Raw genomic sequence first — 15,402 nt, 5'->3', positions numbered from 1 at the left:
TTTCAGCTGGTTTCTTAAAGGATCTCAATGTCTATATACCCAGCAATATCTTTCTCTCCAACATCCTCCCAATATTTTAGCTTTTGACATCTGCTCCCGGTCCCTCCGTTGGGGCAACCTCATCAGATGTTCTTCTCTGGCTTACTGGATTCAAATCCGCACGCGACTCCTGGCTCAGTACAGCCTCCTAAGGCCACTGTTTGTTGCACTTGTGGAGAGAGCTCTGCCAAGCAGAGTTCCGTGGCACCTCTAACTGGAGAGTTCTGTCCTCGCTTCCATTCAGGCTTGGAAAGTTTGGATGGATCTCAATTATTTATTAAGATCTTAATTTATATTACATTTTGAATAAGATTTTATTTGAGATAGATCTTAATTCTTTGTCATATTTGCTTCAATTATTTCTCACTTATCTGTTTTCCTTTTTTCTTCATTTTCTTTTTTAAAGTTAATTAATTAATTAATCTATTTATTTTTAAATGTATTTATTTATTTATCTTTGGCTGCGTTGGCTCTTCACTGCAGCGCGCAGGCTTCTCATTGTGGTGGCTTCTCTTGTTGTGGAGCGTGGGCTCTAGGCACGGGGGCTTCAGTAGTTGTGGCACGTGGGCTCTGTAGTTTTGGCTCATGAGCTCTAGAGCACAGACTCAGTAGTTGTGGCACACGGGCTTAGTTGTTCCACAGCATGTGGGATCTTCCTGGACCAGGGATCGAACCCGTGTCCCCTGCATTGGTAGGTGGATTCTCAACCACTGCGCCACCAGGGAAGTCCCCTTCCTTTTCTTTTAAATGAAAGTGTTCAGCTCAGTTTTAAGATGCTTTGTGACCTAAAAGGGATCAGGGTCTGGAGGGAATCAAAGTTAATTTAGAAGTTGAAAGCCCATGTCTATGTTTCCTTGGCAGAATTGAAAGTGACTAAAAGGTTCTGTCAGTGTGATTCAACCCAGCTATTTTGTAAAGCCCCAGGCAGGGTGATGATGGGAGAGGACACCCAGAAATAGCAGCCTCGTCAATCATGAGTACAACTTATCAAGGCCACAGTCAATTGAATAAACCTGTTCTACTTAAGTCTAGCTGTGCTAGGGTTGTGACATGCCCATGGATAAGGAGAGAATTTTCTCAGTAAATGATCAGGGTGGAACAGTCTCTACCAAAGGAAAAGCTGATTCCCAAGAAGGGGAAAAAAAACAGGCTAATGTTTTATGTAAAGGCAAAACTGGAAGTTACTGGGCCCTATATATAGCTGTTTCTCTATTAGAATTGGATTCCAAAGAAAAGTGATTTAACCATTCTGTTGGCCTGAGGCCTCTGAACCAATTATCAAGGCAGGAATGTAATGAGTGATCAATCTCTCTATAGTTCCCTGCTTCTTTACCAGGAGGCTTTGGCTGGGCTCCCAGCAGAAGCTTCTGCATGTTTGACAGGACGAAGTGTCTTGTGAGCACCAAAGGGCTGTTCTGTTCAGCTAGCAGAGAGAAGCAGCTCTTTGGAGTATAAGGAGGACAGTGATGGGGGCAGCTGATGTGACATCAGCTTTGGCAGGGGAGGTGCTGATAGCAGTGGTTGGGATATGGAGTTGTGTTGACAGAAGTCGCATCAGCAGACACCAGAGCAGCAGGCAGGCGCTTGTGTGAGTTGCCCCGGATAACATGCTCCTCTCCCAGTGAACTTCCAACATGCATGACATCTAGGTAGAAGTCAAGTGAAAATGCACTGATGCTGCCCACTACCAGTAGAGAAACAGCAACTGGACATTTTGCTTTGCTACTTGCAAACAGTCTTTCAGAACCCAGCCATTCGTAAGTAGTAGAATTTCTGTACTCAGGCAAAAAAACAGATAACTGAAGGCTTTTTATTACAGGTAGTCATTCATGTGGCAACCACCGTATTTCTTCAAATGTAAGATAATATTGGTTGTATGATACACAATTACTCCACTTACACTAAGAAAGAAAAATACTGCCGTTTAAACTATGACATACTAATGATTGGAAATTGCATCCTGATTTCAGAGATGTTTAAAAGTAAAAAAAAAAGTGCATCTGAGAACTGGTGAAATACTGTGTATGTCAGGCACTGTGCTAGGCATTGAACTTAGGGCTACAGACAAGATAGATTTCAAGAAACTTAGAGTCTGGGGGGAAGATAGATGCTGAAAAAGCAATTACATGTGTGATTGCACTTGCCGGAGGAGCACAGGAGTCTTCTCCAAGAAAATGACACTAAAGTTGAGCCCTGATGGGGGAGCAGGAATTAGCAAAATGAAGGCAAAGGTAGAACTTTCTAGGAAGAGGGATTAGCATGTGCAAAGGCTCTGAGATGGGGAAGGTACAATGTGAGCAAGGGTGAAGGTAACTGGAAAGAGAGTCAGGCAAGGACAAATCACGTGGGGCATCAAACCCACAATAAGGAGTTAGGTTTATCTAAGAGCAGTGGGAGACCACGGAGAGGGTTTAAAAGTACAACAAGATCAGATTGTGTTTTGTAAAAATCACTTTACTTGTGGTGTTGATATGAGAGAAGCATAAGAACAGGTACAGGGAGATGAGCTGGGAGATTTTTGCAGCACTTTAGATAAGAGCAGATAAAGGTTTATAATGGTGTGCTGGCAGTGTGGATGGAAAGTAATGAGGACTCGAGCATATTTTAAAGGGACCAACAACTGCTCTGTTTTACTTGATTTTTTTTTGGCAAGGGGGAGGGGAGTCCAGCTGGCATCCAAGGAAACAAGAATATGGACTAAAGAAAATTCCAGCTGCAGACGGAGTCAGCTTCTGATTTTCCAGTGTTAATTATCACTTGCTTGGAAAACAAAGGTTCTTTACATTTGGATTTTTCATAAACCAAGATACACTGCTCTACTGGGGCAAAAATGATTCCAGTGTTTCAATCAGAAATCATCCTCCTCAGATTTATTTAATTACTTCTCTAGAAATTATTGCCATGACCTTAGATAACTTCATGTTTATGACCATAAATTGTGAAGTTTTATATATTGAATTATGTTTTAAAAATTTTAGAAGCATCCTAACAGAAGCAGTCACTTAAGGAAGCTTTTAGCCAGGAAGTATTGCTAATTTGTATGGGAGTATTAAGGACATGTTTATAAAATGAGAGACAATTGTAGTGTCCTCAAAAAGCACTGCCCTAGCAATAAGAAGGTCTGGTTGAGTCCCAGTTTTCTTAACTCACTACCTGTGTGACATTGAGCAAGCCATCCAAATACATTTCATCTGTGAAAGAAAGGAAGAGGATCTCTCTACCTACCTTGCAGGGTTATATGAACACCAAATGAGATTCATAGCAAATAATCATGGGGCTCCTATTTTGTACCAGAAACTGTGCCAGGCAGAAGGGATACAATGCAATGGTGCACAAGACAGCCAGCCTCCGTCCTCAAGAAGCTTCTCATTGCAAAAAGGAAGTTGCACACTATAAACTGCTATAGACATGCAAGGTAGTACTATCATCAAATAGTAGTAGTAGTAGAATTTCTTAGCAGAGAGTGTTGGACTTTAATCTTGTTAAGGAATAATTTTCAAAGAGATAAAATTATGATTCTCAAATATGAAATAAACACAAGTCAAATATTTTATTCAACTCCCTAATTAATGAGGGAGCCACTAAGATGTTAAAACCATTTAGAAGAGCATTTGAGAAGTATTTATAGCAATGTTAAGATTGCTGGGTTAGATACAAAACCTGTCAGTATTCCAACAGGACCATAAATCATAACCCACTGAGGTATCTGTTCCACCAAACAAAAGCCATTTGCATTTCTGTCAGACAAAAATCTACCAATTGGTCTAAAAACAATCCACAGGCAAGACCCTGCTAAAAGGGTCTATGGCCACAGAGTGGAGACGATGTCAGGAGCAAACAGTGAGCACTGGGGCAGTGGCCGGATGAGGATATTTCAGAGACCAGATATGGCCACAGTAGGAAGCGGGAAGAGGAGTTAGCCTGGTGTCATCTTGGATTCCCCCAGGGAAGACTGCCTGGAAATATAATAGGAAGGGCCTCCAGATACTCAGGAGCTGAAGTGGTCTTCACTCACATCAAGGGACCACAGTATAGGCTGCAGAGAGGATGTCTCTGAGTCACTCTTGAAAGCATCACCCAGGAGACAGAATTAGCCATGGGACTCCACCCTGCCCAAAGGACACCACGGCTGATTGCATCTACACAGTTAGGGAGCACCTTCCCTGCCCCTCACTTCTTCTCTCTCTACCCCTCTCTCCACTTGCCCTCATCTTATTTCCAACCCCATGGAAGCCAGAGACAGCCCAGGGAGTGGCTAAGAAGCAGAAGAGCCAGGTGGGGAAAGACTAGGAATGAAGCCGATCTACCACAGCCCTCAGGCCTGAGCCAGGCCAGGACCGGGGGGAAGTGGGGAGCTTTCACTCTGAATGAAGCAATGTTTTGACAGTTACCGGTCAACTGGTCATTTTATTGGCTGAAAGGAAAACATCTTTGTGATGAAAAACATCAGGATTTTTTGTTACCTGAGAGTGCCCAGGAAGGCTGAGGGACTTACTTAGATTTTCATCCAGGGACAGAGAAGGAATAGCCCTCACACAGGCCAGTGCCTTGGCCCTGAATGCTCGGGACACAGTGGAGGGAGGCTGGGTGTGGCTTCAGACGCCTTCCCTTCCATCTTCTGGGTGCTGAGAACTTTTGGTGTGGGCGAGGGAGGAAGGAGAAGGAAAGGGCAGATGTCTCTTTATATAACTGGGTACAGTTGTGGCCTTCTGGGCTGGCTGTCTGCTAGTCTATCTCATTTTCTATGGTTTTGGTGAGGACAGTAGTGGCTCCAACATATCAGCTGGAAAGGGACTCATGCCCAAGTAGCAACCTTGTACATTAAAGATCTTTTGAAAGATTCGACAGAAAATTCCAACTGAACCCCAGCTGGTGGCTTTCCTACTATGTTCCTCTGATGCAGATGCCCCTTTGCCCTCTCTGTGGGGACAGTCGGGGCTGTAGCCCCCAGTTACACCTACACACATGGGGAGACGGTCTCTCTCTTTTTCTCATTCAGGTTACACAGCCTAAGCAGTGATAAAGCAATGAGATGCCAGCCCCTCTCCTTGTAGGCACCTCCTACCTTCGTGAATAATTAGAGAGGGGAAGCACATTGCTTCAAGATGGTCTGAGAACAGGAAGGACCTCCTTAACCTTACTCAGCAAAGGGAATAGCCTCTCTCTGTGAATACAGCGCCTCCCACAAGGCTGACCCTCTCTCACCTCCAGGTCCTTTTGCCGTGTGAGGCAGGGGTATGGGTGGAATGGGGATGGGTGGGACAGCGGATTGTGGAATAAGCACTCTCAATAAGCCCATGTTGCTGTGGCTGCACCCCACCACCCAAAGCCTCCTTGGAGAGATTGGGACTGAGAAAGTGGGACACGAAGTGCCTTTTGCTCACCACTCAGAGCCTTAGTTGCAATGCTGGGGCAACTTGCCAATCCTGTTCCAGTTGCCAATGAAGACTCCCAAAGACAGCTGTAAAAAGCCCTGCCTTAATAGTCACGTCTATACCACCCTTTGCCAGCAGTACCTGTAGCCCTTCATTCATAAAACCATCCAAACACTTTAAAAGTCCATTTGTATTTCTTGTTAGTAGTTACTCTTGAGTTAGCATGCACTGTACATTTATCATCTACTGGGTGAAATAAGAGCTACTGAGAAATAACCACGAAAAGAAATGATGGAGAGAATTCATCTTCTGGACAGTTCCTTTATATAAAGGTCAGTTGACTATCTCCTATGCCCTCCCTTTGCAGGTAGGAGCTGCTTGTTTTAAGAGGGCAACAATTCTTATGTTTGTATGTACACAACTTGAACAATAATGATTTCTTGGATTAGCTTAAATGTGCCTATTTCTCCTCTGTGACTAATTAAGCTGAATTCTGTGCATACAGGAAGCTGTTTGGCATTTGCCTGTATCTATGCAGACCTGCTGTGTTTGATTACCCACCATTAGTTCATAGCGGTTGGACAGACCAGCCAACTTCCAAGATTGTCTCAATTATCAAGATACATTGTCACCTTTCTGGCCAAGTTTTAACATCTTTACATAATCCTTATAGAGAGCATGTGTTTTAAACTTGGCCTCATCCGGAGGATTAGTGAAAACATTGGGTTCCTCCTTAGGTGGCTAACAAAGGCCCCAGAAACGACCATAGTACAAATTACTTTAAAAGAGTTCCTATTTTTGTGAATTCTAAAAATACTCTTTCATTTATATTTTCTTCCAGATTTACTATATCCCTTTCCAAAGTGAAGAATTAGAAAAAGAAAGGTTTTAAATACCAACCTTATTAGACTAACAATGCAACATTTAAGAAGATGGGTTAAAAATGCATCTATGAGTTATAAATAATGTATAATATGGCTGTATAATATAGTGCATACTATAAAAATGCTGCTTTTTTCTCAGGGGGTAATTTTTTTTTCCACTTGTGGATACATATTAAAGTCCTAAATCCTGGTGGTGAGATCGATGGTCAGAGCTCTAATTGGGGCTCTCTGGTGATTATCTAGATTGGCAGCTGCTGTCAGTCAGCTTCTGAAGAAGTTTCTGAGCCAATGATTAAGCTGCTCCTGGAGATGTTAGCCCCCTAGAGACAATGTTAAGGCTCCCATTCACAGGGGAACCCTTAAGAAGAGTAGAGCTGTAATTTTCCAAGTTGCTGGCTTACCTGGCAACATACATGCCCCAGTTTTCTGGCTGAGTCAACTCAGAAGGATGATATCATAGCATAGAGTGGATCCACATTATTTTATAAGCAAAACAATGCTACAAGTCCCATGATGGCTTCCATTAAAGTAAAACAGTAATACCCTATGTATTTTTATAGAGCACATCAGTTTTATTTTATATCATTGAATCCCACTGATAAAATAACAATGTATTGCTGTTCTTTTCTGGGTGGAAATATACAAAGTTCACAAAATTTCTCTCCCCTTGGTGCATATCATACTCTTTTAGAACCACTCTTTTCATATGAATTAAAAATCCAAACCATTTTTGGATTAATTTAACATTTTATAATGGCTTAATCTCATTAATTCAGATCCCACCAATTTAAACTTTATGATAACTCAAGCAGGATTGGGCTAAATTTATTTTTCGTTCATCCTTGAATTATGGTGAATAATGATAAGAAGTGTTCTATTGGTTAACAAATGAGCTGCCAGCTTCCTATAATATTAAATGTACATGTACTTTCCATATGACTTAGCAATTCCACTCATCGGTATTTCCCTAAGAAACTAGAAATATATGTTCACCCAGAAACTTGCATACAAATGTTGAGAACAGCTTTATTTGTAATAGCTAAAAACTGAAAACAACCCAAACATCCATCAGTAGGTGAATGGATGAACAAATTGTGGTATATCTCAAAGGTGGAATATTACTTAGCAATAAAATAAAATGATACATGGGGATGAATCTCAAAAACAATGCTGAATGAAAGAAGACTGGACACAAAAGATTATATGTGTTTTCATTTATATGAAATTCTAGAACGTGCACAATTAATTTCTAGTCACAGAAAGCTGATCAGTGGTTGCCTAGGGATGGAGGTGGAGCTATTGACTGGACAGGACACAAGGGGAGGTGGTGGAAATGTTCTATATATTGACTGAGGTGGTAGTTATATGGGTGTATGCATTTGTCAAAACTCAACTGTACACTTAATATGTGGAAACTTTATTGTATGTAAATTACACCTTAATAAATCACACTTTAAAGAAGGTACATGCCATTACATATATCTTCATTAATAACAAAAGTTCTGTTCTACCCCTTGTGCTTTCTGTGCTTCCCCTCTTTCCAATTCTTTTTTTTAGCAATACCATTTCTAACATTCAAAAGGTATAGGGAATTCCAGCTTAAATTTAACAGATATCTTATAAGACAAGAAAAAGAAGATTCAACCCCTTCCACCCTATACCTAACAGGTCCCCAAATTCTACTTATTCTGATTCCTAAATATTTCTTACATTTCTACCCTATTGCCTAGCTTCACCTCCACTGCCTTAATTTAGCTTTCCATTATCTCCTGACTGGTCTCCTTCCTGCTATCATTTGATTTGAACAAAAGTGTCCTCCACACCATCTTCCAGGTTCCAGAAAACAAAATGGTACCTAGAGGCCTTATGGTTGAGAAGGGCAGGAAACTTGTAGGGGGAGAAACAAGAGTAAGGGTAGAACTGGATAGGGTGTTGGAGGAAGCTTGATGAAGTTCTTTTATACTTGCTTCTAGGATCAAGATGTGATCCTGAGTAAGCTGGATGGTTTTCAATGCTGTTGATGTTTTCCGTGTTTGTTTTCTTTAGTGTGTCAATGAAGCCCCTTTGGAAAGTATTAGCCTATTTTAGTATGTTCAAGAGAAACGGGGAAAGGGCTTGTGCTCCCTGTGGGGCTGGTAGGGAAGGGCCACAGGAATCAAAAGCAGAGAACCCCAAGAGAGAGAAGATACTCGGAGGGGCAGAACCAAAGCCCAAAGGTGCAGCATCCACCCACCCTTCATAAGTTTCTTCCGAGTCACTGCTTTCTGCCTGTCCCTAAGAACATTCTGTCCTGTATGTATTAAGAGAGTGATTTCTTTTCTGTCTGCATCCTCACTTTCTTCTCCAATTGCCAGTAAGGTTGGTGATAGTGAATGCCACCCAGGAGGAAAAAGGTGACGATTTTAGCCCAGCTCAATCCATTGTAAAAGGTCTCTAAGAGCACTTCCCATTGCTGAAAGTGCCTTTTAGCAAGACTCAGGAAAGGATAGCCTCCAGTGAGAGACTTCCCATCGATTACACACCTGTCAGAAGAAGCATAGGCCCAGCTCAGAGATTTCCACCTTAAACTTCCAAAAGAAGCCACTTGCTAAAGGTCCTGGAGCTGGGGGTGCCAGAGGAGCCACTAAAAATCAAAACAGTGAGCAGAAACTGAATTTGACTTTTGGCCCCAGGGGTAAGAGAGATGGAGATGAAAGTTGACAGCCTCCTACTTGACAAGGCCTCTGTGGAGTAGAAATGGGTGACCCACAAATCAGAATGGCACTTCCTCTCCATAGGCCATCCTGTGAGCAAAGTCGAAACATCTCCACCAAGCCCCTCTATGCAGACCCTCCCCGGCCCACTGACTGGAGTATTAGCAGGCAGACTCTCCACCCCCAATGCAGGACAGGTCTTTGGGGTACAGCTTTAACCTCAAAGATAACCGTGCATTCAGCCCAGCAGATACTTCTCCATAGCCAAGGAAGCAGTGTACATTTTATCACAGGGAGTCCTTGGGCATGAGCCCTATTTTTAGAATATCTTCTAGACCTGGCTCTGCTACTGATAAACTGAATGAACTTGAACTTGAGTAAGTCACTTAGACTTTGGGGGCCAGAGTTTCCCTAAGTATAAAATAAAAAGAGCTCTTTATTTTGTGTAAGAGGCGAACATGTTAGAAGTCAGTGATAATGTGCAGGGAATCCAGAGGAAGAATAGGCTAATTCCATAGAGAGGAGGTGACATATGAACAGGGTCTTGAGAAAACTGTAAAAGCTTTCCAGACAGGCAGAGAGAATATTCTGGGCAAGGTAACACATTCCTAAAGAACTGGAGGTTTGGTCGGGCCTCCCTGGTGGCGCAGTGGTTGAGAGTCCGCCTGCCGATGCAGGGGATACGGGTTCGTGCCCCGGTCTGGGAGGATCCCATATGCCGCGGAGCGGCTGGGCCCGTGAGCCATGGCTGCTGGGCCTGCGCATCCGGAGCCTGTGCTCCGCAACGGGAGAGGCCACAACAGTGAGAGGCCTGCATACCGCAAAAAGAAAAAAAAAAAAAAAAAAAAAAAAGAACTGGAGGTTGGGGAGAGGGGAAGCTTTGATGGGGGGTTGGGGGGGAGAAGCAGTCAGTTCGAGAGCATTGAGAGTGGGGAGGAAGCTAGAGGTATATTAGATGTAGAATCAGTAGGTGGTACCCAGTTGAATATGGCTTCTCACATTCAAGAGAGGATGGCCTACTGGCTCCTGCCTGAGTGACTGAGCAGATGATGGTTTAATTAAATAAAACACCCAAAGCAAAAGGGGGTGGGAAAATGATTAATCCAATTCCTGACAGGTTGAAATAAGAGTATCCATAGTTCAACCAACTGCCAGGTCCAGCAGACGGCTTGATAAACAGGTGTAAAGAGCAGAGGTGTGGTTGAAGCTGGAGATGTAGGTCTGGGTGTCATCAGCTTACATCAATCTAGATCATTTCAAAGTTCCTTTCTAAACCTAAAGTCATAGGACCTGTGATTGTAAATTTTGTAAAAGGGAAAGTCCAAAAATAAACCTTTCTTCTCTTCCTGGAATATTGTTCTAATGAGATACTGGGTATGAGTTTCCCTGCCTCCCTTTTTGTGGTGTTTATGTGCCACAACAGGGTGTTCATAGGATTCTTGCTACTGAGTTTTGTTTTCTTGAGTTTCTTTCAGCTATTAGTTACAGGATTTTAGACAGCATAGAATGGTTTCAGCCCAGATAATTAAACAGCAATTGGACATCAATGATGAGTCCCAAAAAGGCTTTGGAAAAGTCTCAGCAATTCTCATTGGTTATCAATAACTCCTCATTTTATATGAAATAAAGTTCAGGCTCTTCAGTTTGGCATTCAGGTCTCTTCCTCTTTCTCTCTCCCTCTCTGGTCAGTGGCCTTGTCATGAGCAGCCCTATGGAGAGGCCCAGGTGACTTCCAGCCCCCAAACCACATGAATGAGCATGGATGCAGATTCTCCAATCCAGTCAGCCTTCAGGTGACTGAAGCCCTGGCCAGCATCTTATCTGCAGTCTTGAGAAACCCTGAGCCAGAAATACCCAGCTAAGCCACTCCTGGATTCCTGACCCACAGAAACTGTGAGTTCAATGTTTATTGCTTTAACCTCTACATTTTGGGGTAATTTGTTAAGGTCTGATCAGGAAAAGGAGAAGTGTGCTCTTCTGATAATATGTGGGAAATGGGCCAGGAAAGGCCTGGAATGATTTCAGCAGTTTGGAAGGAGAGCCCTGCAGAGTGCTGAGAGCCTGGGTCTCCTCCTGATTCTTTTGCCTATTCAATGACCTTGAAAACATCCCATCTCCTGTTTGGGCCTCAGTTTCCTTACTTGTAAATGGAGTTGGGAGGTTTAGTTCCAGGCTCCATTCTAAAACCCCTACATATGTGCAACACTTTACAGTTTTCAAAATGTTTTTGTACGTTGTTCAGGACCTGGAAATGACAAAGAATAGTTTCCAAAACTTGAAAAAAAGGAAATAAGACTGGCTTTTAGGAGTTAAACTTCAAAATCGGCACATATGGATTAGGACAGAGATATACAAAATAACCTTAAAGCAATGTTTGTGTCCTTCTGACTTGGTATAAACTGAACCAAAAATACAATTACTTTCTTCTTATAAATCAATAATGGGAAATACCATGATGCTCATTTTTTGATGCATGGAAAGCTCTTAGAAGTGTTCCTGGAATAGTAGTAAGTATTTTATTTATAACCAAGGGAAACTTAGTAAACTAATAAATGGATTATTAAAAGATATCAAGATTTGATAGTCATAACTAAAGGAGCATATTACCAGAGTTTATTAAGAACTCCAACTGGTGTCCTAATAAGATACCAAAGGCTGAGATAGGGAAGGGAATGCGCTGGATCGTGAACTCATTCCTGAAACTTCACTTCCGGTCGCATTTCATTGACAAAAGCACATTGTTTGACCACATCTAAGTTGAAGAGCTCACTGTATATTTATGGACAGTCCTAGTGTCTCCCTTTAAAATGCATAAACATCCTTTAAAAAGTCTACACCCTTTAAAATTGAACAGTTGGCTTTGCCATGAGAAATTGCAGTCCCCTGCTCCACTCCAAAGGGCTGCTCTCAAGTAGCAAGCACCTTGAATTATTATAGTGATTTTTTTTTTTATGTATTTGTGGGGAGGAAGGTGATCTCCACGTCTTACTCCTCTGCCATCTTGAAGGTCTCCGAGGCATTATTTTTTTTAACATCTTTATTGGAGTATAATTGCTTTACAATGGTGTGTTAGTTTCTGCTTTATAACAAAGTGAATCAGCTATATGTATACATATATCCCCATATCTCCTCCCTCTTGCGTCTCCCTCCCATGCTCCCTATCCCATCCCTCTAGGTGGTCACAAAGCACCGAGCTGATCTCCCTGTGCTATGCGGCTGCTTCCTACTAGCTATCTACTTTACATTTGGTAGTGTATATATGTCCATGCCACTCTTTCCTCCACGTTTGTAAATAACACGTGTATAGTTCTATTTCCTGATTTTTACATTTTAGCCACCATTTATTAAATTCCTACTAAGGAAGATTCAACTTACCTCTCTTCCTCACATACAGTGTTTACGACATCATGATCCTATAAATATTACATACAGCAGAACTATGTAGTATACTAAAGTTTCATTTTCTTTCTTGTACATTGTTTTCTTAGAGTGAATAAAGCCCTCTTTTTTTTTTCACTTGCTTAGTTTTCTGTGTACCTATTATTAATTTTTCCCTGAGCTCTCAGACCAAACTGTAAAATTCCTCTCAACACATCCAGATACACCAAGCCCTTCATTAGTTTCTTTCTGTTCTCAGAAATATCCCTCGGCCCTCAGTCCTCCTGTTCCAGCTTTGTGACAGGTCACTTTTTAGTTCTATTTACATCTACAATTCCTATTTCTTAAAAGCTGCAGGTTTCCAATCAAGAAGAGAAAAAAAAAGACTAGATGCTTCTCTGTTGTAAAACTATGATACAGAGATGAAACGTTGTGAGAAACCCAAAGTTCCAAGGACTGGCTGTGCTTCATGCCCTTTAGCCAAGGCTGCTCACTCACCCCAGCATGGCCACTGGGTCTGCGTCTTTGCTGGTCCAGCTCAGCTTCAGATACCCTCCTTTGACTTCTTGTCTCTGCTGCTTTCCAGATCTTGATGATCTGCTCATCTCCATTATCCTGAAACCAATAATAAAAGAAGAAGAGAAGGGGTCAGCCTTTTTTGTGGGGATTCCTAAATTCCCGAGCTCTAGCCCTAGAAGCACCTCCATATTTCTTGCTCCTCCTTTGTCCCATTAGAAGCAAATTTACTAGACTTTACTCAAAATGTGGAAAATCCAAATCATAGAGGAAAACAGTGTGAAACTTAATATCTTACGCTCCTATCTGCGAACTGATTGAATTTCTGAAAGCCCTTGAGGTGCTCCTGCCGGCAGCTGGGACTGAAGGGTTCAAAGCAGAGAAACAGAGCATGTGGGGAAATGCTTTTACTTCATGATTTTCTTCTCATACCTGGCGATGGGATGCAGTATGCAAGGGGGGTGGTGGAATGGGAATATAAATCTTGCAATAATGATGATAATACTTTCATACGTGGTGTGGGAATGAGTTTGGTTAGGATGAGGCAGGGAGAATGAGGAAAATGATTCTGAGATGCTGATGAAACCCAGAGCCGTGTCGTTCTGTGTGGAAAGCGTGTTAAGAAACCTGAGAAATGTCTGCCTGCTTTAGTCCACCATCAAGGGAATTACCTTATCCTTTGTCCCTCTTGTCTTCTGTTTTGTGTAGCACAACTGGAGATTAGAGTAGAAAAGATGTTCCTGGGGCTTTCTCTGAAAACAGTGGCCCTACCCCACCAACAGGGAAAGGATTGATGCTAGGAATTACCAACTTGTAAATGAAAATTAATACTGCAATTAGCCAGGTAGGAAAATCCATCTCATTGTAAATAGTGATACTTATAGATTGTGATATTCCCCCTGGGATCACCAGGTTATTTAAAAGGAATAAATCAGGAACCACATTCAAGCCCATGAAGAATGCCAGAAATATTCAGAGCAGACATACACCTAAAACACATAATATTTTCGCCCGGGTTGTAAAACAGTTGATAAAGTCAGTTTTTTTAAAAAGACACACATTTGTGATTTTTGACACTTCCTAGATGGAAAGTGTTTTCAGATTAGCTTTTGAATATCAACATTGTCACCTAGACAGCTTTCTAGGAAACAGACTGAAGACATTGGATAAAAAGATTAGTCTCACAAAAAAATGATGAGATGAATACTGCATTTCAAATAAAAACAAGGGTCTCCAAGGATGAAATATAAACATTCGATAAACCTGCAGTCTGATAAAAATCTATATAATGGCCTTACGTTTCTATAGCTGTTTAAAATATGGAGCCTGCCTTCACATCCATTAACTCATTTGATTCTCAAGTGTGTGTGGGAAGAGGTAAACGAGAGAGATGTAAAAAAAGAAAGATCCTCATTTTACGGATAAGGAAGTGCAGCCAGAAAGATTCAAGCTCACACTACCTCCCAGGTATTAACAGACTGTGTGTATTTAATGTTAGCTGCCCCTGAATCAGAGTTAAAATGCAGCTATACTTCTCTAGGCAGCCAAAATGGGGATGCCAACACAGGAATGGCATTCTAGCCATAGTAGGGTTGTGACTTCAAGTTTATGGGTTCAAGAATGAACCATTGCAAGAGATGTAGGAAAACTACTTCCCCTCCCCCCATGAATATGGATTTAGGGATAGCAGAATTTCATCCTATTGTCCCCATTATTACACCCATATTTGACAGATTGATTAGGGCTCTGCTAGTTACAGTGCATCATAGCCTGCCTTGAATTGAGGTTCTACATTTATACGTGTCTTCCTTTCTGCACCGCAAGAGCCCACAGACCAGCAACCAAATACTTAATGTGTTGTTTCCATCCAGTGCCCAACCCAGTGCCAGTGCTTCATAAACCTGTAGAGTTGAATACACCATGAGAACAGATACTTTGCAACACCACCAATTGGGTCATAATGTAGGCATGCAGACTGGAAGACACAGTCGAATCCATTCAAGGGTTAGAATTGTCAGATGCCTCCCTTTTGAACCATGTGACCTGATTCCTCTCCTTTTCCATAGTTTGGTTCCATTTCTTGGGATGAAGTCAATTATAGATGACCCCCTACTTTCAAACAGATTGAAAGTGTGTCTGAAAGTCAAGTAACAAACTCATATGCCAAAAGGGAGTTTCCATTCACCAAAACTTTAAATCCTTTATCAGGAATGCCAGGCCCTGTGGCAGGGTTGGGGGAACCCTGCAAACCCCCATAAGTGGTGGCCCATGTGATATGATAGCTGCCACCCCCACCCCTGGTCCACACCCTAGACCCCATCCCCAGCCAGACTCATGGAAGGGCAGGACCGTCAGGGATTGGTGCATGAGCTTCAGGAGCTTCCATGGAGAAAATCTTTGCAAACTTTTAAGGGAAAAGGCATCATGTAATAATTCCTATTTTGTGTAAAAAGGGAAGAAAAAGATTAAAATAAATATATATGCAAGTATAGATGAAAGGCAGGAAGGAATAGACCA

At 42.0% G+C, this 15,402-nt stretch overlaps 1 protein-coding gene and 1 long non-coding RNA gene across 2 annotated transcripts in view; one reads left to right on the top strand and one right to left on the bottom strand.

Moving 5' to 3' along the window:
• Positions 1-15,402, top strand: part of LOC309803486 — a 565,063-nt gene that overhangs the window by 360,602 nt on the left and 189,059 nt on the right. The window contains exon 7 of the long non-coding RNA XR_014293951.1: positions 10,681-10,884. This is a non-coding gene — a long non-coding RNA (uncharacterized lncRNA). The remainder of the gene's footprint in view (positions 1-10,680; positions 10,885-15,402) is intronic.
• Positions 11,576-15,402, bottom strand: part of LOC309801757 (uncharacterized protein) — a gene marked incomplete at its 3' end in the record, with an annotated part of 49,412 nt that continues 45,585 nt past the window's right edge. Inside the window, exons 2-3 of the mRNA XM_082616680.1 lie at positions 12,811-12,984; positions 11,576-11,581 (exon numbers count right to left, since the gene is read on the bottom strand). Of these exons, the coding sequence (XP_082472806.1) occupies positions 11,576-11,581; positions 12,811-12,984 (180 nt within the window). The remainder of the gene's footprint in view (positions 11,582-12,810; positions 12,985-15,402) is intronic.

This window comes from Mesoplodon mirus (genome assembly GCF_964341445.2).
Source record: "Mesoplodon mirus genome assembly, chromosome: 1".
Taxonomy (NCBI): domain Eukaryota; kingdom Metazoa; phylum Chordata; class Mammalia; order Artiodactyla; family Ziphiidae; genus Mesoplodon; species Mesoplodon mirus.
Note: the sequence above shows the minus strand (reverse complement) of the source record. Positions and strands in the feature narration are given on the sequence as shown.